Source organism: Pieris napi, chromosome 1 (assembly GCF_905475465.1).
Source record: "Pieris napi chromosome 1, ilPieNapi1.2, whole genome shotgun sequence".
In the NCBI taxonomy this organism is placed as follows: domain Eukaryota; kingdom Metazoa; phylum Arthropoda; class Insecta; order Lepidoptera; family Pieridae; genus Pieris; species Pieris napi.
The window spans coordinates 6999634-7021958 of record NC_062234.1 but is presented as its reverse complement, the minus strand read 5'-3'; the positions used below and the strand labels follow the sequence as shown (position 1 = coordinate 7021958).

The following is a 22325-nucleotide window of genomic DNA, read 5'->3' as shown; positions in this document are numbered from 1 at the left end:
ATAACACGTTCTGTTTGACGACATAAATCACACTACACCTGAATTAGTTAAAGCATGTTTTGTTTCTTTTATTTTCAAAATTTCAGATGAGAACAAACCTCTGACAGAAGGTTATTAAGAATTGTAAAAGTTTCAAATCAAATTTTTCGTTTTCATCAAAAATTTTAGAAGTTGTTAGGATATCGGTTCAGCTTTTGAAGTTATACTTCTTTAGGCGTTATGAAAAATTGATGAGAGTTCTAGGTGGCATGAAAATCGATAATAACTATGTTCAAGTAGTATATTCTAGTATTTTTATATTTAGAACACGTATTTCGTAACAGTACAATTAAACAGTGTGAATAAATATATATTATTTTGGTGTTTTTATTAAATCAATTTCATATACGACGTTGATAGTATTTATTAATAATAATTTTATTGATTAATTTTAATATTTATCGTTAATCACTACTGCATTAGTATTTTTTTTCTATACGCCAAAGAAGTATAATTTCTAACGCGTGTATTGTTTTGATGCACTTGAAAATCACCGTTGCTAGAAACACATTGAAACATTCTACTAAGACGATATCTTTGATAATATGTTAAAAATATGGTTATAATATGGTTTTATGTCACACTTAATTGCTACCACACATTTAGCATAATATAGCAAACATTTGAGCTCTTTTATTTTTGACGTTATAATAAGGCTATCGCATGCTTAGTTCATACGTCGTACATCTAAAATACGGATTCATAAACGTACGTTGATGGATGTTTTGTCTCATATTTTGACATGAGAGAGAAGGACAAAACATTCATTAGTGACGCATGAACTCATTAAGGGGAAAGCATTTAACTCCAGGTTAATCTTTGAAACGTAAAGAGCGCTCTTATATTATATTACGAAGTAAAGCTTTTATAACTAACCTGGCCCCAATTTGTGTCAACAAATTTAAAAGTCAAACATTGTTACTCTATTAAGTTTTATGGGCATTTTATTGTTTTATACGATAAATCATTTTCTGATAAAAATATAATTACTTTTTTATAGTAATAAAAATATGTTATCATATTCTGTAATGGACAAAAACTCATGTTTGTTTGCCTTGTTCTTTAAAATAGCTTGGATGATTACGGGCTATCTAAAGAGTACTGCACGCTTAACCAATAAACTCTAAAAAACGAGTACGACATTTTAAATAGTACCGATTACGATTATTTAGAGACGAACTAAACGTTAACACAAAACAATGCCTGAAAAAGAGGCAATGTAACATTTTTCATTCACAAATCTTACAGCGCCCCTGGTGGTGATGCGCTAAACTAATTTTTATACAAACTATTGACGTTGATTTTCCACAATTGTTTACTTATTATAAACAGACATGTTAACTTTAAAGCGTTTTCGTTTACATTTCCGATATATGTTTGTAGCGGCCGCAATCCCCCGTACGACTTAACTAAGCGAAGTACATGACCTTTTTGGTGGCTGCGTGTACGGTGATAGCTCTCGCCATGGCTCCGGGGGTCCTATCCTCGCTACAGGCGGATTGGTGGCTGCCTTCGCCAGAATCGTGTTCCTTCTCGACCAAGTGGTATCGGGCGCGGAAGGCGACGAGGTGAGCGTAGTACGCGGGCGCAGGGATTGAAACAGAGCGCGTACAACGCACGTACGTGTGGCACAATTGGTACGTCAGGCATTGCAGCTCGTCAGAACCGAAGTGGTTATCGTCCCATAGCACGTGGTAGTGGGATGGACGCGATGTACCCTGAAGTTTTTAATCATATATTATTTTGACGACCTAGGTCTAGTGGTTTCCCCTGACTGCGAATCCATGGGTTCCGGGTTCGATCCCCGGCTGAGACGAACATCGATGTGATGAGCATTTGGTGTTGTGCTTAGGTCTTGGGTGTTTAAATATGTATAGGTCGGTTATCGAAAGCTGGCGGGTTCACAGTACTCACACTAATGCAATTTCACATACAGTATGTTTCAAAATAAACAGTAGCTATATAACTGTCTCTTTTATACTCATAAGCTTGACCGAGCGCGAGAGAGATGGACAGTCTTTTCATGATGTATTTGTGATTGTATTTCAGTTTGACATCACGTCTCGCTCTTATTCACAGACACTACACAAGCACAAAGTGTAAATGTGTTGAAGCCGCCAGCTTTAGATAACATACCTATATTTATATGTCTATCTACCTATAATATGTATGTATATCCGTTGCCTAGTACCCATAACACAAGCTTCACCAGCTTAACATGGGTGGTCAATTGGTGTGAATTGTAAAAAAAAAAAAAAATTAACGTGATATTCTGTATTGAATACACAATGGGGGGATGTCTTTATAACCATTAAGAATATATTCCTGTATTTAGATGAATCTTCTGTCTTTCATATCGACACTTTGAAAGTAAAACAGAGAGTAGGTAGAACTAATTGAAGTCAATATAAATGGATGCTTAAAATGAACAATGAATTTAAAATCTCTATTGGGTTTTAGTCTAGTTGGTTCAATTAAACACCAACCTTATAATTAATTCAGAATGATATACCTGTATGCCCTGGTGACTGCATAGATAAAAGTCGAACTCAGTCGGGTGTGTGATGCCCAGGTCGACGGTAGTTCCGGCCGGAATGTTTCCGGATTTGCCGGACTGCTCTCGCTTATCCGCACAAAACAGACGCGTATGGTGACGCTTCTGTACGACTATGAATGTGATACCAGGCTTATATTCCGCCTCCAGCTGTCAAAAATAATACATTGTTTACTGTTGAGAAGTGACCGCCCACCGAGGAACTACGGTTTGGTTAGACATGTGTACTGGAATGCTTTACATTTACAACCGCATTAGAATGCTCTTTATTAAGTTGATATTCTTAAATTTTTTATACTGAAGTGTGTTTTTCAAAGCATGCATATTATACATATTATATTCAATTGTGGTCCATATCAATATTAAGACAGATGAAGAGAGAAAAGAACTCATCCTTGAGGTTATAGGACTTTCTATGTACGCATTTAACACCCGTACGGTGAAGGAAAACATTCTAAGAAAACCGGCATGCCATAACCTCAAAATAGTGGACGGCGTGTACACTCAAAAGGCCGATCACCTAACTGCCTATTAAAAGAAACAAATGATCAGAAAATAGATACAGAAACCATAGGACTACCATCTTAATGGTTCTAGCGCCACATGATAAAAGTGACTTACAAATTGTATAAATTTACTGAGAATCGAGAATACAAAAATTCTTACCTTGATACAAGCCTCCCTCACAGCCGTGAGCTCATGCTGCAGAACATGTATGAATTGTCCCTCAGATATCCCGTCTCGGTACATAATGATCCTATGAGGCTTGAACCCACCGGTGCTCTTGTAAAACATCAACAGCAACTCTTGTACCATACTGCTAAGCTCGTGTACGATTTCCTGCCTGTCATTCTCACTGAATTAATCGATGGTTACCCGTTGCTGCCATAATACACCACGATTTTGGAATGGGCAATGCCCGCTTAAAACTAGGGACGGGGGGAGTTTGAGGAAATTTAACAATACTGTACTGTCTATCACACCTCAATTGAGAAATGTTTTCATGATTACTGCTATATTATAATATTAATGGGTATTTTATTATAAGTTTTTTTTATGATTGGACAATTCACACCAATTGACCTAGTCCCATGCTAAGCTGGTGAAGCTTGTATTATGCGTACTAGGCAACGGATATATATTATGGATAGATAGACATATTTAAACACCCAACACCAACAGCATCACATCGATGTTTGTCTAAGCCGGGGATCGAACCCGGGACCCGCAGATTCGCAGTCAGCGGTACTAACCACTAGACCAATGAGCCGTCTAAATAAATAAGTGCAATTGAGGTGCATAGATGTCCAGTCACTAATGCAATGAAACAATAAAGGGAATTAATGAGATTCTTATTCTAAACTATAACTAAATGATAAATTGGCAACGAGAAGGCAAATCTCCCTAAAAATAAACAGATCAACAGATTTCCTTGATATCCATGTGTCCGAGTATCATTAAAAATACTATATATTCTGAAAAAAAAATTGACATAGTAAACATAAACTTTTATATGATTGGTACATGATAAGTGTCTCTTCAAAGTATACTTTTTTCCATTCTGAATCCAAGGCACCTTGATATGACAAAATACACAATTAATTATTAAATATTACACATTATGGGTTATTTCATTTTCTAAATAGATACTAGTGGACCCGACAGACGTTGTCCTGCATGATATTTCAAGCGATTAGTAAAGCAAAGTATGAAAGTACCGACTGCAGCGCAATCTGGCGGGCTGATTTGTGAATCTAAACCATTCCCAGATCCCCTTGAACACACACAAAAAATTTCATCAAAATCGGTCCAGTCGTTTGAGAGAAGTTCAGTGACATACACACTCACAGAAGAATTATACATATAAAGATGTGAAACATACTTTAAGCTTTTTAAGAGTGAGATCTTGTTTGTTTTTCAATTGAAAGAATAGCCTGCCTTTTATCCTTGTTAGTTTTAATAAAAACATTTAAATTATGATAAAATATACAAATTTCAGGATTAACGCTTTAAAGGTCGGTATCACTTAATATGAGGTCTTTGCACTCTTATATAAAAATTTCAAAAATACATGAAATAGGGAAACCAGATTATTATATACCAGCCCACTACTTAACAAAACTAAAGAAACTAACTTGGCTGGTATTAAGTTCCGATGTTTTAAATAATTTTCGACATAGTTCAATCAAACCGTAGCGTATATTGAAAACATGCATTACGTAAAAGAAAACTTAATTTGCAATTGGAAGTTACGTTACTGGGGGTAATGAACGGCTTTTAACAAATCAATCAAAATCAATATTTACCTGTGTTGTTGCACTCTCACAGTTGCCGCGTATCTCGAGGGATGCGCGTCCATTGAACCGACTACTGCCGCAATGGACGGCTTCTTATTATCACCGGCCGGTGGATGTGTCACATCTACCCCAAGGAATATTACCGGCTCGTTGAATACCTAAAATTTCCAATAGTAACATACAAATTGGTATAGATTATAGAAAATAGTTTTCCTTAGTAAAAAAAACGACGGGTTGCACTCCGGGAGTGCTGGCAGAAGTGAAAACTTGAATATGTGCATTTTTGATATTTTAGAATGGTTAGGGAATAATTTTGCACGAATTGCTTTAATTATCAGTATAAAAGTACTATCATTTATGTGGAATACAATATTTATTTATTGCGCTATCGTACACAAACATGACAATTTATATTACATTAAATACGCCGCGCCAGCTGTCTACTCTCCAGCCGTCTTACGAATTTTCGATCAGATCACGTGTCCTGACGCGAGTTTAACATTTTTTACCTATTCCAAAAAAAGTGTACAACGCCGCTAAAGAAGTTTTCACTTCAAAAATGTCGGCGAATCAGATTTCTGTATCTCTTTTTTGGTTATTACTTTTAATAGGCAAGTAGGTGATCAGATCCTGTGCCTGAAGGTATCGACTTATTGGGTCAAAGGCATTCTGGTTTTCTCACCGCACGAGCGAACCATTAAACCTTAGGTTTTTTTATTGTACCACGTTCAGTTTTAAATTTAGTATATTTTTATTATTTAAAATATTACATTCTTATTATTGACTGGGTTTTCTAAGAAACTGCTCTTCGCAGTAAAAACGGTCATTTACATCCGTTGTTTACTTTAAGTATTACGTCACGCAATTTTTGGAGATTTGACCCCCTCGTGGTGTAAAGTACTGGTAAGTCGAAAATAATAGTAACAATAACGCGTTATTCAATCCCCGCCCCGCATCGTACCGTTTTACAAAAGGACCCCCCCCCCCCCAAATACATTACGTAATACTTGAATGCTCCCTTAATAGAAAAGCTGGCAAACGGACAGGACGCCCAACTGATGTTAATTGATAACACCGCCCATGGACACTCGCACTACCAGAAGATACCTGCTTTGTAATGTAAAAAGATTACTTTTTGTATAAAAATACATACTTTAGGACGTATGGAAGGCACTAATATGGAGTTTATGCCACCAAGTTTAACGTTGATCTTCAGACAAAGATTGCTTAATGTCTGTGGAGAGGTTTTGTTCACGTTCTTAGCCTGAACGCATTGAGTGGCCATGCCCAGTACTGTATCACCGACTCGCTTCACTTCGGCTAAAACATTAGATAACATATAATTTATTTGTATCGGTAAAGTATAGTACAAGTATAGTATAAGTATAATACAATATTACTAATACATATTGTATTTATGTATTTTAAATAAAATAAATAAATTGTAATATTGTACGCGTAGAAAGACTTCTGAGGACTATTATAACAATACAAAAAACAAAAATGTGTGCGTGTACTAGGTGTACACACGTAAGAAGTGAAACTTCTTTATGACCTTATTTTTCGAAAAATGATCTACTATATGCAACTTAACGAAATTGGTTAAATAAAGTTTAACAAAAGGCTTTTATTATCATAGACATGAATACAAATACAATTATTTCATTTTAACTTATTACTGTACTACTATGTAGTACTAAGATTATTACAGAATTTCATTAATTGTAATAGAATTATTAGTATTACTATCATTGTTATCGTTATTATATATTTTTGTTACTAATGGCTTCCAATCTCTTCGGAGAAACCGTGGTAGGGACAAGAAAAAGATGGCGCGTAACGGAAAAATGTGACGCGTAACGAAAAAATGTTACACTAAATTTTATTCCAACCCCGATAAAGAAGTTTCACTTCAAAAAAATGAAATTACATCCCACTTAGTACTGGTTTAAAAAAACTGTTACAGTAGGAAGGCCTGTAAGCCTAAAGAATCACAAAAAATATTATTTGAACAAATACATAATTTTATAGCTAAGCTAAATTATATAACAAAAACAACTATGCTAATAATATAGCCAAAGATTGAATACATAATATATATACAAAGGTTCAAATATTTACGAAACGAAAAAGCTACAATAATGTTACCCAAGGTGTAAAAAAAATGCCTTATGAAATTTTTTATGCATATTCAATAAGTCTGAGAATCGGCTACTATCTATCTTTCAAACCCCTCAATGTTAAGGGTGATCCACCCCTAATTTTTTTATGATACAACATACAAAAATACATGCAACCTTTAATTTTCACCCCTCTACGATCAACCCTTATTTTTTATTATTGTAGATAGTAATTTTTATTAAACTAAATTTTTTTTTCTAGAAATAATATACATGGCAAAACAACGTTTGCCGGGTCAGCTAGTTTTAATATAAAACACATCACAGACCACCGCATAAACATACCGTAAACAGGTGTTTTGCCTGGCAACACTACAACCACCAGCTGTAACTGAACAAATGTCGACTTAAGGTATTTAAACATTGGTTCCACTTGGTCAGGACCCGTTGCGTACTTGCAGAAACACGGTTGACCTATTATGGGCATTCCTGCGTCATTCGATATCCTCTGTAGCTGTTGAGTGAAGTTCCTGGAACGATAAATTTCCTTTTAATATCTTGAAGTTTCATTTTTACTTTGAATAATAATAATCGAGTCACTTTTAACAGAACTTTATATAAATAAATCGATTAAACGACTGCACCATACGATAATTCTTTTTGTGTGTGTAATTATTGTCAGAAGGAACACTGTGCTCTAAGGTCCTATTAGGTCTAGGCCTCAGATTTTTATATCTGATTCGTGATCTATAATCAGAATAGACAAGTGATTGGTTTGGGTCTAAGACATGCCGGTTTCCGGACGATGTTTTCTATACTTGAGGAAGCTATGACCGAATCAATGAGTGACATCTCACCATATTGTTTCGATAAAGAAAAGAAAACAACGACTCATAGTAATTATAACTGGTATGTGGGATTTATACCCGCGTGTATAAGTTTATAATTATTTTATCAAAATTTTGACATTTCACAATCCGTATAACGTGCAAACCACAAGTCATCTAAAGTAAAATATATATACTCGTATATACAGAGCGTCCCAAAGTTATGGGACATGAAGGGAAAGTACCTTCAATATCGTAGATGGGTATTTTACTGAAAGAAGACTATGTTATTTTTGAAAGTTAGTAATTGTATGTATAAAAAAAATAAAAATAATTCTGCAATCAAAGATTTTCTAAAAATTACTTGACTTGTCTGGGAATCAAACCGAACTTAAACTTAAAAAAATAACACCCCTACTTTTATGATGCCAATCGAAAGAATGGCCAAAAACTAATAACTCTTCTTAAGTAACATAGTATTTTAAAAGAAAGGAACAGCGTGAAATTAATCATTTTAATCATATTATTAAAAACATTGTCTATCTTATTTGGTCTAAAGAAAATCCCCTACGAGCCACTGAAACGAATAACCAAGTGCGTTTATACTTTAGAGGTGCAAACATTCCAAACTATTATATTTCACTTAAAAAATACTTACTTAAGTGCATCCTCACGCACAGTTCTCTGCGGGGCGAAACAAGCAATCGCCCAGACCCGTATCTCGACACCCATAAAGAACTGTTTGCCTCGCATATCCCAAACACCTTGGTTGGGCAATGCTTGCTGCAACATGGAACATGACATTTAGTAGAGATTTTTCTCTTTTTTTTAATAAATATAACAACAAACCAAACATAATTTTTTTTTTATAGAACAGGGGGCAAACGGCCAGGAGGCTCATCTGATGTTAAGTGATACCTCCGCCCATGGACAATCTCAATGCCAGAGTGCTCGCGAGTGCGTTGCCGGCCTTTTAATTGTAATATTAAAGTGTTCTTGGTATAAAAGTAATTTTGGTTGCTTTAATAAAATTGCAGTACGTCTTTTCAGGTCACCGTTATGCGCGTATCCAAAACATTCCCAATATCAAAATCATTAATGCTTTAAGATAATATGTTAATGATGTTGTTTGTAATTAATAAACTGCTGTTGGAATCAAATATCGCTTTCACTACTGAAACCACTATTTGAAGTTTTCTAAGCATATTGTCGGATTAAAACGCGATTAACAAGAGTCTCAGTAATTTATAAGGGTAGTAACCAAATTGGTTACAGCTTGCATGGATGACCTGTATAAGTTGGGACATATATAAAATTAAATAGAAACAAATCAAATATAAATCTAATATATAAAATTCTCGTGTCGCGGTGTTTGTGGTTAAACTCCTCCGAAACGGCTAGACCGATTCTCATGAAATTTTGTGTGCATATTGGGTAGGTCTGAGAATCGGACAACATCTATTTTTCATCCCCCTAAATGTTAAGGGTAGGTACCCCTAAATATTTTTTTTCTTTTTAGATATTTTTATTACACATTACACACACAATACACCATTAAAAAATACATACAACCCCTAACTTTCACCCCTCTACGATTATCACCTATTTTTTTATTATAAATTATATACATGGCAAAACGACGTTTGCTCGGTCAGCTAGTATATTTATAGTAAAACTATGTCCCTGCGGTTTTCCCCTTTCCGATCCGATCACATCATATAAATGCGGCCATTGAAATTCACCATTTCTTTCTTGCGGTTTTATATAAATACTGTAATGTCTCTTGAAATCAATTCATATCAAGAACAAGGAAGGTATAACGTATGTATTAGGATAAGGAATTATATTGTTTATAAACCTTGCTTTGAAAAATAATTATTTTATCTAAATGCTGTCGTCATTTAAACCAAATAAACTACAGCTTTGTAATATAAGTAAATAAATATACTGAAACATATTACTTGTCCTCCCAGAGATGACACACGCCCTCCATATTGCAATTTGGGCGAGGGCAAGACACGCCCTCTTACTTCCATCATGTTATTCGATATTGTCAGACCAAACTCTTTCACGTAAAGGTCTGTGTTGAAGTTCGCACGTCGAACCAAATTGTTAATCTCACGCTCTCTAAAAGATTATTAAAAGTCGATAAACTATTCCACAAATTGCCATAACCTTTTTTACAATGTCAATGGCCAATGACCTTTTGCATATCTAAGAATGTGTGGAAAAAGAATAGTGTTAAATTACCATTTTTGTTACCACAATTTCGTCATTATATTTCGACAGTATTAGTACAAAGAAACTAAAAGTATAAATTTTTTGTGAATAAATGAAATAATTAATGCTAGTTCACACCAACACTGCTCGACCCCCAAGCCATTTTTTTTCCGTAAAGACATTCCCCAAGCCATTTTTTATTGGTAATTCATATAGTTACAGTTTATTTCTATTAAGTACATTTAAATTTAATATATTAAGGGACATTGAAACAACTGTTAAGAAGCTGAAATGGAAGTGGACTGGTCAAGTTATAATAGGTACGGAGAAATTAGTAAATTTGTTGAATCACGGCTCCTCCTTAAAACAGCTCCAAATTTTTTGCATCATTCTTTACGACTAGTATGTAGTACCCCAAGTAATATTAACAAGGCAGCTTTGGACCCCTCAAAAAAATTAAAAAAAACTGATATTACATGCATGATGTAACTGATATTGTCTCAGTTCCTGGTGAAAAAAGTTCCCGGAAATGGTCCAATAAGCTGACAGAAAAAATTTTTTACTTAATAACTTTTAAGATATTTACCTGTCAGGAGCTGAACGAGCTGTGGCCTTAATCATGGTGGATGTCTGCATGTCAGTCAGTTTCTTTATACATCTTTGGCCAGGCACAATATTACATACTTCTAAGGGTAAGTATGTGTGTTTATGTTCCTGTCCAACTTGTAGACATGGCAAATGTGGGTATCTTAGCTTCATTTTATATTTATCTAGGAAGTATTTAGCTACAGTACATTCTACTGTTTGTCCATTTTCTAATTGTAATGGAAATCTGTGATATAAGAATGAAAAAATATATATTTAACTATAAGTAAATCTTTGTTATGAATGTACAATAACAATAAAGATGGTAGTACTAGTTGGTTGGAATATTATTAGCTTATTACCATAACAAATTATTTCAAGCAATAGCAATAACGATAGCATCGTTTTTGTATACAATTAACAATTAGTACAAAAATCAATAATGTGAACTAAATCAGTAGTAATTATCATAAATGATAATAACATATATAGGCAATACATAAACATAAAATTTACATAGACATAATCTCATAAGATTTAAGAACAAATAGACATACGATTGCATTTGAGCAGGTCTTCTTGTCACATTACAAACTCTGTACTTTCGTTTCATTGTACCACAATGAGTAATTTCAATTTTGAGGCCTTTTATTTCTTTTGTAAACTTAACTCTTTGAGAGTCTGTCAGTGGTTTTCTTTGGTCATTAATATCTCTTATATCCAACACTTCACACATAAATTCTATAACTGGCTGAGCTTTGTAAAATGCAGTTGCCGACACTAGGGAAAAAAAATATTATTACTGTTTTCCTTAAAAAAAATAATATATAAAGTTGATAATGTTTATACCATCAATGTTCAACATCATTTTCCATTGACTGGGTCTAACAGACTGGTGGAAACCAAACCATACTTCACGACCTCCACCAAGTGGATGATAGTATCCTTCTGGTGATGAAAAAAATGATCTTCCCACTGGTGTATACATCATGGAGGGTAAATGCCTCATCACAACATCCAAAGCAAGAATTGCATCATAAGGTATCTGTCTTGTCCGACCTTCTAGTGCCTCTTCTAATGCAAATAATGACACCTGTAAAGAAAACAATAAGCTTTAAGCAAAGTAGCATCAGTAAAGGTTTAAATTATATTAGTATCATAAATGTGTTAAGTAATACAAACCTGCGCAACCCATTTAATAGTCACTCGAAACACTCTATCTTTACCTTCTCCTGGTAAAATGACTTCTAATTCAACTCTATCATTACCAATTGGCAGAGGATCTCTTGTGTATAAATTGTTTCTACCATCAAAAACTGGTTTTAAAGTACCAAATATTTTATTATAACAATGTACCATAGTGTCAACAATGTCTCTATTGACCTGTAAAATATATTTTTAATAAAGGTTAATTCTACACAATGATGGTGAAATGTTCTCAACATACAAGCTATTTGAAATTACCTTTCTTGGACATTTATCTGGTTGAATATTTACATCATAGTGATGTACAAATCCTCTAGGCATGGATATTTGAAAATGATTGGCACGAAGCATAATAGGACGGCCTTCATGACCCAAGTTAGGTCGCCGTGGACAGGTAAGAACATCTGGCATGTCTGGTGTAGGGGCGACAGGCGAAACGAGTGATAAGCCTCCAGTCGCCGTGGCCACGCCAGCAGGAACCGCTCCAGTTGTAGCAGCTACGCTGACAGCACCAGGACTTGTCGCAGTTGCTCCAGGTGTAGCACTCGCAACACCTGTAACTCCTACCGCCCCTGCACTCGCCTCCCCCGCTGGAGCTAAAAGCCATTATGAATCACGTCATTTTTATACTTTTTTGTTCATATCACATAAGATTCTATGACAGTTGAACCAAAAGAATGTATCAAATTCTATTTAGGACAACCAAACAAAGAAGCTTTCTTCCTAACTCGTGGTCGTATATACATGATGTGAAATTACTTACGTTGACCAACGGGGTACATCTTGAAATATGTTTGTATAAATCAAAATGTATAAAATAAAGTTTATACAAGTAGAACGTTTGAAATTTTCAAGAATTCATTAAAATAAGTGCCTCTGAACTACTAGTTACTGTAATTTACTACCTAATTCTTAAAATGAGTTTGACAATTGACTTTGATTAATCTTTGTGATAACTGTGAACTGTGAAAATTATGTAACCACAGATAAGCGCATAAAAGTCTATTTATTGTCTAATCTATAGACAATAACAACAACTAAGACGTAGTTACAAATTTGAAAACAAAACTTTTGCACTGTCTGAAATAGTTTGACGTAACTACGTTAACTCGGATCTAATGGTATTTATATGATAATCAAAAACTTATTACTTAATTCTGTTATAATATAAAGCTATTAAATGTCAACAGTCCTTACAACAGATGTTGTATTAGTTATTTTTGAAATTTTGATTTACTTAATGCAATAGACATATCAGCTACTTACTGATTATATGTTAGGGCTAGCCATTCATTCGGGAAGTTACTCCATAATTTTCACCATAAATATCACCTCAAAGAATATATTCTTCAAAATTATAACAGATAAGAATTTATCTACCAACTTTTTTCCACATGCTTAGATCACATGTATCTGCCACCAGTTACAAGTGGTGACAGACAACAAAACATAATTGCACGAACCATAGAAAAGGAACTAGAACATCGAAACAGCGCTAATCGCAAACGAAGTTATATATTGGTCCTTTTTTTCTAGCTCTATCATAATGCGTATACAGTAGGTACCTAAATAAAACAATGCTTGTCGTGATTTATTTTACATAGGTTGGCAGTAGTTTTCTTTCGGGTTAGTGTCGTTCTTTGTCGACTGACAGAAAGCATACTGCGTCTCACATCGGTTTAGCGTGATTGGATAGTCGTGTTAGTCGAGTCTGGTAGAGTGGTAGATTGCATTAATATCAAAGAAAAAAAAATACTGCAAAAAGAAAATAATAATTATATTCCATAAGTTTATAAAAAATTCTATGCAATAGCTTTACCGCGGCAGTCCCCGAGTGCCACACGTATTTTTAATACTAGACACTTATCTATGATTAATGATTTGTGTTCTTTTGAAAAACGTTTTCAATTAATTTAAAAAAAAAGCTGTATGAAAATCAAATAATTTTTTTCTCTTATAAGGGATATTTTAGGGATATTTTTTCATAAAACATACAGCTTGTTGTACCTTATTTCAATAATGACATATTCCTTAGTTGAGATTATTTGGTTAAAAGCCAAACAATATTTTTTTAAATAAATGTTTCCCTACAAAATCGTTGGTCTATTTGTCAGCTTTTGTTTAAATTTCTTTCGCATGAGTGCTTTGCTCCGTGAATTTTTTTACAAGATTTTTTAATGAAATCAAGATAAATTTAGGGCTTTCATTTAACCTTTAACATTGACAGTGTATTGAGAATTATTTATTTCTTAGGGATTGTTAATGAATGCCATTAGTTCGGCCGAATATATAATAATATATTTAATATCTTTAAAAAAGCTATCATTATAAATTTGACCAAAATTGACGTCATACAAAAGTGTAAGTTATTATAAAAAAAAATAGTTATAACAGTTTATTTAGATATTTTTTAAGATGATGACAGATACATATACATTTATGAATTTTTTCGTAGTATAAAAGTAACAATGAATTCATAAATTTTGTTCACGTTTAGCTAAACATTTATTAAATATTATAATATGTATATAATTTGTATTTTTTTAAGCCCTAAGAAAAAAATATAGGCTAGGCCACTCTTATTACTTAGACTCTAAGTCTTAGAGGTATAAAAATCCTTCACGGTATTCTACCGACCTACCGAAGATACACAAAGTCGTTTCGGAGGAAGTAGGTTACAAGCACTGTAACACGAAAATTTAAATATTATATTACAAATTAATAGTTATGATTATTGATGACTTAGAGACTAGTCTATTATCTGTGCCCCGATCCACGGTAAATTGTTGAGAATCGAGTGTCGACAGTCTACTGACTTGATAGTTGATATTTTGGGAACAGTTTGAGAATCGTAGAAATACTGAAAATGTCCATCCCCTACAGTGGAACTTTCAGGAGATCCGGAGGTGTAGTTTCTGCTATTGGAAAACAATTAAAAGCTGTTAATCTAAAAGCTGCCAGGAGAATCACAGTCAAATTTGATCCTTTTAGTGAGAACGTAACTCATACGAGGTAAGTACGCACAATTTAAGGGTTAGATGTGCGCCCCAATAATATTAGATTTATTCAGTACTCAGTAATATCGTCAAATTTATTATCCTGTGCAAGAATGTCGTTTCCAACTGATGTATAAAAATGGGTCTAATGCATCTTCGAATGGATGTGGTAAAGCTTTGTCAACCATCTGGACTAAATCAAGACAAAAGTCATAGCTCATATCTAGGTTTTAATGTTATTATTATTTTTTTATTTAAGGAATTTCTTGCACTATATTAGTTCACCAAAGATAGCATTGACAAATCCCAATTGTATTTTAAAAACGGAAATTGTCTGTGATAGAAGTGAACCTACGGTGGATATAAGCATTTTACCATCAATAGCAGGTGCAGTATAAAATGTAATAAATTATCAAATTTATTTATGAAACATCTAAAATTATTTTAATTATGTACACATTCTTTCAGAATCGGCAAGTTTGAAAAGTGTCACATTAAAGAGTGGTAATTTAACATGTTTGGAGTTGTTAAAACTGCTTAACAAACACATTTCATCATTAGCACCCCCAGAACAAATTATAACACCAACTAAATTAGAGAAAAAAAAAGGAAAGAAAAAGTAAACAATTATGTCCAAAAAAGGAAACCTTAATGTTGTAGAAGAACTATATAATCAAATTCCAGCGTTTACTGATGTCTTTTCAGAAGATACTTTCTATATATTTGTTGTACTTTTTGTGATGTCTACATTTTTGGTTGCCTTTATTTTATCTAGATTTGTTACTATAAAACCCATAGAAAAATAATTAGATATGCCATAATATATACAATAAAGAGTGTATTGATTGGTACATATATTTGTACAGTTATTTATTTTAACTATAAGATTTTGGTCGTCTTAAAAAAACAATGCATTTGTGTGAATATCTATATTTTATAAAAGTCATTTATAAAGATAAATATTTGTGTGTATCATACTTCCAAGTTAGAATTCTTGACCTCCCCAACGTATCTGAAATTTGAGAAATTTGTCATTACAAATGCATACAGAGTTTTTTAATGATGAATTGTTATTATCGTCAGAACTAAAGAATAAGATGTTTTTTGGATAAAACAAAACTTCTACAAAAATCCTGAGATGGGGATAAATTATTTTAGGTATAAATATTTTATTACATCCCTCAGGACCTTTAGTAAAACAAACCTACTGCTAGAAATGTCAGTCAGAATGCTTGTTTTGATTGCTTATAACTAGACATCGGATTATATGCATTTGCATGTTTGCATATGCAAATGCATATAATTCTATTTTTACAGCATTATTGCATATTTTGGTACTTTTTCATTGATAGTGCTTATTTAAATAGTTAGGTATACGTGTTTGGCAAATATTGCTATTATCTCAACACATTTCAGTAATATACCCGATGCGATTGAGAAATTAGAAACAAAAAACTTTCCTCTATGCCTTGGAAACAATAGAAAAAATTATTGAACAGAGTAACGCCCTTCCGAGTTCACTATCGCAAAAAGTTCGTGGAAAATTAAATGCAGTTTTGTATAAAAACCCCGGTTTTGAAGGGATAAAGAAAATTGACGCGTTTATCAACGGCACCGGACAAAGTCTGCCTGAAGAGGTCTCTGCAGAAATGGCGCCAAATTTTAAGTTCTGTCCGGTAACGTCAGTTGACGCAGAAAGGTCATTTTCAGCCTATAAATTAATATTAAGTGACAAACGTCACAAGTTTGCTCAAGAAAACTTGGAAAAATATATTATTGTTTACTGTCACAAGAATTATAATAAATAAGTTTATTAATTAATTCTATGTAATAAATTATTAGTTTTATTTATTCTAATTGCATTTTTATCGTGCATATTTTATGCATATTTCGCCCTTTTTTAGTGCATATTTGCATGCATATTTTGGCATTTTGATAGTGCATATAATCCGATGTCTACTTATAACTATTAACCAAAGTATACTAGTACTTGATGAAAGTATAATATTTAATTTCAAAGGAACTTCAAATTAACCTATATGTAAAAAATGTAATACAGTAGAACTCACATCTGTGCGCACTTTCTGTTTTCTTTCAACCAAGGACGTTAAAGCTTCTGAGCGTACAGAAAGAGAGTCGATACGTTCAACAAGCTGCTGGTATGGAGAGAGTGGTTGAGCCCCCATCACCACATGACCTAATTTCGAATCTATCTTGGCGTCCAAACGCGCGTTACGGATCAGGTTCACGATCCAACATTCGGCTTCATCTGGCTGCATACTCAAGTTCTCTGCTAACATACTGGAATGCAAAAAGATATTCATGGTTACATAAATACAATAGACGTATTACTAACCTATCCAGTCTACTAACTAATCCAAGTTCCGAATATCTTCCGAACCTTTTTGCAATCCAAGACAACTTAATTATTTCTACACAACAAAGTTATACTTACCCTATGCTGATAACTTGATGGATGCGGCAGAAAGTTTCGAAAATCATCAATCTGGCGTTTTCAACGAATTCCTCCAGACAAGCAATGAGGAAGAAATCTGTTGAAAGTACAGCTTGGCACTGATTTAACTTCCTACGAGCTGCTTCAAAATCAAAATTCACATACAGATGTTCAATAAACTCAGTGATAGGATCCCTAAAACAATTTTTAATTAACAAATATATAATGCTAGCAATCGGAATAGAAATAAATTAATTGCATAGTTATATATATTACATCAAAAAAAATTTATTCATATTTATAATATGCATAATGTTAAAAGTCGAAGAATACCTGTATGTGTAGGCTTCCTGTTGGATGACCTTAACAAGATCCTTCAGAGCGTTTCTACGTGAACGATTGATAATGACTGCTGTTGCTAAGTAACGAAGTATGTGAGGACACATGGTTTGAATAGCGTTCAAATACCTAGAAAGTACCAATAAATAAATTCAGACTGCGATAACAGCACTTCATCTTTTTAGTCAGCATTTTCTGTGACCTTAATTAGTTTTTAAAGATAATTAAGAATACCGTAAACTCACAAGGGTCTGTATAAGAATGTTTCAATAATGAGGTCACGTCCCTTGGCGTGGTTGAAGAACACAAATAGTGACCAGTGGACCAGCCAGGTACGTTGTTGCAATGCTTGCATATTAGTAGCAGTGGCGCCTCCCGCACCATTATCGATGAATTCACGAAGCTTGTTCAAATCATCTAAAGCTCCATCCCAGTTTTGGACTAGAATTTCACTAGCCAATTTCCCCCAAAGTACAGGCAAGTAATTCTAAAAAAATCATATGTGTTACTAAGACATTTGTAATATATTATTTTCTTACAAGAGGTTTCTTTTAAAATGGGAAGGATTTGGAAATAAAATGTATGGTTAAATTTAACATTTCAAAAAAGTTTTTATATGATAAACTATTTAACATAAAATGGCATGACATGCATGTCAAAATTACCGTCAAATATTTCAAGGGAATTTCCAACATTTCAATATACTGTAAAAAAATTATTTCAAATGTTGAGCAAATTAATAATACACAAAAATGAAGAAGGAATTAATTCAAAATCATTATGTATTGTTTTCGAAAATGATAAATGCACATTTGGTAAGTGGATGGATGGGAGTGTGGATTTGAAGAAAAAAGATACAGAAAAATCACAAATGATAGTAAAAAAGGCTTTAGAAGAAGATATGAATAATTTTGATTTAAAGTCCTGTGCAAAAGCAATTAGTTCCAGCTTCAAAGGTATATGTATACCTCAAGAATGGAAAGTTAAACCGGACACAAAAAATATGTGCCCAAACATAAAAATCTCTTCTACAGGAGACTGCCAGTTGATAAATATATTACCTAAAGATATGCAAGATATGAATCCCCTGGAGTATAGTCTTGAAAGAGTAAAAGAAAACAATGCTAGAATTATGGAAAATATTCATAAACTTAACAGAACCTTAAACTATACAAAGAAAAAGGAAATGTTTGACATTTCATCCACCAAAACCCTGCGATCATATCCCTGTGAAATCTGTGGAACTTCTTTTGTTTACGAAACTGGATTAAGACGACATTATATTATGAGACATGGCACCCTTGAAAAGCAGCCGCGCTGGCAAATTGTTTGGACTTGTACAGAATGTTTTCAAGTTTGGCCTCATCAAGAACTAGCATTAAAACATTCCAAATTTTGTTGTAACACAGAAAACAAAGACTGCATTAGAGAAATAAAAACTTCTCTACTACTACAATGTGAATTTTGTGAAAAAGTCTATACAAGTATACCAAGACTTCTCAAACATTCTAAATCACATTTAACTAATAAAAACTATGAATGTAATGCATGCAAAATATCATTTGATAATTATAAAATAGCTATGCAGCATTGGATTTTGTGTCCTTGGCTGGTAATGTGTTATAAGTTTTCATTGCCAAAAATGTTACTTTGCAATACTTGTGATCGCAAGTTCAAAAGTTATGATCACCTATATAACCACAGGTACCTATGACCAAAGATTGATTTCAAATAAATTTAAGTATTAAAAAAATTATGCTATGATAATGATTTTTAGGTACAAGATGGGTCACTTCATCACTAAATTTTGCAGTGACAAAAATCCAAATTTAATGGTGCATCAATGTGAATCTTGTGGTCAATGTTTTCAAGAAAATTTACAACTTACAACTCATAGACACCAGATTCATGGCTGGTTTCAATCCTCAAGTCCATTATAACTAAGGTATATATTATATAACTATAAAAATTAAATTTAATAATAAATGATGTTACTTTTAATAAACAATAACAAAATTATAGCTTGTTCTAATTTTTATTACATCTGGAATAACTATTTAATAAAATCCCTTTCCAAAACATTTAAAAATAATCCACTACTGTTTTATATGTAAATACAAATAAATATATATACAGTCAAAACCGTTTATAACGACATCGTTTACAACGACCTATCGGTTATTACAACCAGATTGTACGGTCCCGTCCGAATCCCTAGTAAACTATTCAGTAAACAAACCGCTTATAACAACATCGGATACAGCGACATATCGCTTACAACGACGAAATTTTATCGATATTCATCGGCTATAACGACCAACCGCTTCTTGTCTCAGCAAAACAAAACAATACAAACGATTTTAAATCTTATTTAGAGACGTTGAATGAATATTTAGGCATATTATTATCTACGCACTTTCTCCCAACGAACAGTTTCAGCCAACAACGATTTCGGAGGCTCTTAACGCTGTAACAATTTTGCAAAAATTTGTTGCCTTTAACGAACAGTTTGATACTGGTGATACTCATACCTTGAGGAGTATGAAACGTAAAATGCAAAAAATATTTGAGACTGGGCTAAAAAAAAACAGACCAAAATGACTGATTACTTTTGTACCTAATTATTTCGTAATAAATATTTTTGTTTCTTTTTTGACTTCTTTACATATTATAATATTAACATACCATATTATAACCCATACCTACCTATTCTAGATAGATAACTATGATAATATAACTTGTATGTATTGTACATACATATGAACTATACTTGTGTATATATAATATATGACATTGCTTATAACGACTATCGGATATAACGTCGGCAACTATACGGTCCCTTCAATGTCGTTATAACCGGTTTTGACTGTATAATTATAATGTTATTGTGAAACAAAGTAGTAAACAGTTAATACCTTCTCTGTAGGGGACATCACCAATTGGCAAAAGTATAGGTATGATGCAGACTCCACATAATTACCACATTCATATCTGTATTTGGCCAAGCGATACATACTGTCGATCATATCAATTTTGAACTGTAATTAAATAACATTATATTACCCTCTTAAGAAGTTGTCAAGTTTGTTCATTATGCCTCAAGATTAATTTAATAATACACCATAATTTAGTAAGAAAAAAAGTCATTCACACTGAATTGTCTGAAAATGTTACACCAGTGTAAACTCTAAATAATGACACTCAAGGGACTAAGCCTATTTTGATATTACAAAGAGTTGCTGTTAAATGGAAAGAAAAATCTTTATTAGAAAAAGAAAGTTTATTTAGAGTGTATCATTGTATGGAAATCAAGCTAAACCAACCAAAGCCAAGATATTTCAACATTTGAGGGGGTTAGTTGTTAAATCTAGGGCTGTTACTTAGAGTTTACACTGTACTTAATTTATCTTCAAGACAAGATACAGTTTATCTTGATTATAGAAACACTATTGAATAATTTAGTCTTTAAACTGACTGTGCAAATATCCCATACATCAAAAACCTATGTTTCCAAGTTACCTTTATGTACAGCTGGTTAGCTAAGTTAGTAAGTTGGAAACAAGTGTCAATACTGACAATACTGAACTTTGATTTGTATAACATTAGTATGATAAAGTACTTACCTCAAACTCCTTATTAGTTGTCAAGTAATTTATAAGAGTTTTGGGATCCCTCATGGTCTCAACTGTCTTCATGACATCATCTCTTTGCATTAACCGAAGTACTGGCTCTACAGCATCTTGTAATTCTTGCAATTGTGACAAAACAACACCTCTGCGTGATTTAATTTCCTGGATTCAGATAAAAACATACAATAATACAAATTACAGGTGTCATACATTCAAAAATTAAATCCCTTAATTACCTCAGGTGTGTCTTCATCAGGATACAACATTTTCCTTATATCAATCACATAATCTATCATGTTGGTTTTACTTAGGATTTCCAACTTAGCCTGTAGTAGCTCAGATTGATCATATGTCTACAAAACAAATTAGATTGCAGTGAATTACAGTTAAGCATCTGGCATGCGTAAATCATAAGACGTCTAGTAAGAAATATACCTCTTTTGCTGCTAAGAACTCAAGTAGAGGAAAAACTAGATGCCGATCTAGATATTGACCTATTTTAAAAGTAAGGTCAAACTTGGAGTAACTCATGTTTATTTTTTGATACTTTATCAACTTATTAACCAAAAACGCTCTCGTGTCGTAAACGTCGAGAGCCGAAAGGCAAGAAATCAAAAAAGTAAAAACAGACTAAAATTATAAAACCAAAATTGTGAATTGTCAAACTGAAAATTGATTATGACTAGACTGTGGACAGCTATGGTGCGTTTTCCAATTACAGCACTAGAGCGCATTTTGCGGCATAATGCTCTACGTTGAATGTTCCAACTACAGCAACGCTTCGCACAATTGAGCACTCCCAAAACGAATGCTCTCGCGTGCTTCTCGTAATAAATACCAACACAGTGACAGAAAATTGACCAGTGTTTTTCTTTAAGTTGGCATTTATCGAAATTTTCGTTAGTAAATATTATTTATTGTTGAAAAATTTGTTTCGTCGTAAATTTTGAAAATAATTAAAGTTATTTCAAACTGCTAAAAAAAAAAATATAAGTATGGATGAAGGTATAAATAGTTACTTTTTTTATATTTCACATTTAAAATATGATTACAATTTT

General features: G+C 33.1%; 5 protein-coding genes across 8 annotated transcripts; 3 read left to right on the top strand and 2 right to left on the bottom strand.

Annotated features, from left to right (window-relative positions):
• Window positions 1–544: 544 nt before the first annotated feature.
• LOC125055228 (protein argonaute-2) lies at window positions 545–13246 on the bottom strand. 3 transcript variants are annotated; one of them, XM_047657616.1, is made up of 14 exons: window positions 13115–13246; window positions 12107–12444; window positions 11825–12025; window positions 11492–11735; window positions 11200–11422; window positions 10644–10889; window positions 9799–9964; window positions 8496–8620; window positions 7356–7540; window positions 6044–6210; window positions 4900–5048; window positions 3260–3449; window positions 2552–2743; window positions 545–1757 (listed from the first exon to the last, which is right to left on the bottom strand). In XM_047657616.1, the coding sequence occupies exons 2-14, from the start codon at window positions 12257–12259 to the stop codon at window positions 1449–1451; spliced, it is 2550 nt and encodes an 849-aa protein (XP_047513572.1). In that variant the 5' UTR covers window positions 12260–12444; window positions 13115–13246; the 3' UTR covers window positions 545–1448. The 3 variants fall into 3 exon arrangements, with proteins under 3 accessions (XP_047513572.1, XP_047513556.1, XP_047513564.1); XM_047657600.1 differs by lacking the exon at window positions 13115–13246 and adding an exon at window positions 12612–12770; XM_047657608.1 differs by lacking the exon at window positions 13115–13246 and adding an exon at window positions 12612–12770 and having other exon boundaries at window positions 3260–3437.
• A 1403-nt stretch (window positions 13247–14649) lies between these two features.
• On the top strand, window positions 14650–15701 carry LOC125055264. The gene is made up of 3 exons (XM_047657656.1): window positions 14650–14860; window positions 15104–15231; window positions 15313–15701. The coding sequence occupies exons 1-3, from the start codon at window positions 14715–14717 to the stop codon at window positions 15465–15467; spliced, it is 429 nt and encodes a 142-aa protein (XP_047513612.1). The 5' UTR covers window positions 14650–14714; the 3' UTR covers window positions 15468–15701.
• On the top strand, window positions 15474–15701 carry LOC125055274. Its single transcript, XM_047657667.1, has one exon. The coding sequence runs from the start codon at window positions 15474–15476 to the stop codon at window positions 15648–15650; it is 177 nt and encodes a 58-aa protein (XP_047513623.1). The 3' UTR covers window positions 15651–15701.
• Window positions 15702–15758: 57 nt separating this feature from the next.
• Window positions 15759–21882, bottom strand: LOC125055249 (eukaryotic translation initiation factor 3 subunit E). 2 transcript variants are annotated; one of them, XR_007117837.1, is made up of 9 exons: window positions 21703–21882; window positions 21504–21620; window positions 21262–21429; window positions 20554–20676; window positions 17884–18125; window positions 17633–17767; window positions 17300–17494; window positions 16811–17145; window positions 15759–16095 (listed from the first exon to the last, which is right to left on the bottom strand). XR_007117837.1 is itself a non-coding variant. In XM_047657631.1 (9 exons), the coding sequence occupies exons 1-9, from the start codon at window positions 21796–21798 to the stop codon at window positions 15830–15832; spliced, it is 1335 nt and encodes a 444-aa protein (XP_047513587.1). In that variant the 5' UTR covers window positions 21799–21881; the 3' UTR covers window positions 15759–15829. The 2 variants fall into 2 exon arrangements, 1 of the variants encoding a protein (XP_047513587.1); XM_047657631.1 differs by having other exon boundaries at window positions 15759–15856; window positions 16914–17145; window positions 21703–21881.
• LOC125055258 (zinc finger protein 525-like) lies at window positions 18123–19604 on the top strand. Its single transcript, XM_047657644.1, has 2 exons — window positions 18123–19342; window positions 19416–19604. The coding sequence occupies exons 1-2, from the start codon at window positions 18282–18284 to the stop codon at window positions 19576–19578; spliced, it is 1224 nt and encodes a 407-aa protein (XP_047513600.1). The 5' UTR covers window positions 18123–18281; the 3' UTR covers window positions 19579–19604.
• Window positions 21883–22325: the final 443 nt, after the last annotated feature.

What these genes read in the sequence shown, in the direction of transcription:
- LOC125055228 (XM_047657600.1), bottom strand. An exon ending in CAGATAAATGTCCAAGAAAG is followed by an intron (nt 12,026 to 12,106) that starts GTAATTTCAAAT and finishes TATATTTTACAG; the next exon opens with GTCAATAGAGACATTGTTGA. An exon ending in GCTCGTTCAGCTCCTGACAG is followed by an intron (nt 9,965 to 10,643) that starts GTAAATATCTTA and finishes ATAATCTTTTAG; the next exon opens with AGAGCGTGAGATTAACAATT.
- LOC125055264 (XM_047657656.1), top strand. Translation starts at nt 14,715, where the DNA reads ATGTCCATCCCCTACAGTGGAACTTTCAGGAGATCCGGAGGTGTAGTT. An exon ending in GAGAACGTAACTCATACGAG is followed by an intron (nt 14,861 to 15,103) that starts GTAAGTACGCAC and finishes TTTTTATTTAAG; the next exon opens with GAATTTCTTGCACTATATTA. An exon ending in CATTTTACCATCAATAGCAG is followed by an intron (nt 15,232 to 15,312) that starts GTGCAGTATAAA and finishes ACATTCTTTCAG; the next exon opens with AATCGGCAAGTTTGAAAAGT.
- LOC125055274 (XM_047657667.1), top strand. Translation starts at nt 15,474, where the DNA reads ATGTCCAAAAAAGGAAACCTTAATGTTGTAGAAGAACTATATAATCAA.
- LOC125055258 (XM_047657644.1), top strand. Translation starts at nt 18,282, where the DNA reads ATGACATGCATGTCAAAATTACCGTCAAATATTTCAAGGGAATTTCCA. An exon ending in GATCACCTATATAACCACAG is followed by an intron (nt 19,343 to 19,415) that starts GTACCTATGACC and finishes AATGATTTTTAG; the next exon opens with GTACAAGATGGGTCACTTCA.
- LOC125055249 (XM_047657631.1), bottom strand. Translation starts at nt 21,798, where the DNA reads ATGAGTTACTCCAAGTTTGACCTTACTTTTAAAATAGGTCAATATCTA. An exon ending in AGTTCTTAGCAGCAAAAGAG is followed by an intron (nt 21,621 to 21,702) that starts GTATATTTCTTA and finishes TTTGTTTTGTAG; the next exon opens with ACATATGATCAATCTGAGCT. An exon ending in CTGATGAAGACACACCTGAG is followed by an intron (nt 21,430 to 21,503) that starts GTAATTAAGGGA and finishes ATCTGAATCCAG; the next exon opens with GAAATTAAATCACGCAGAGG.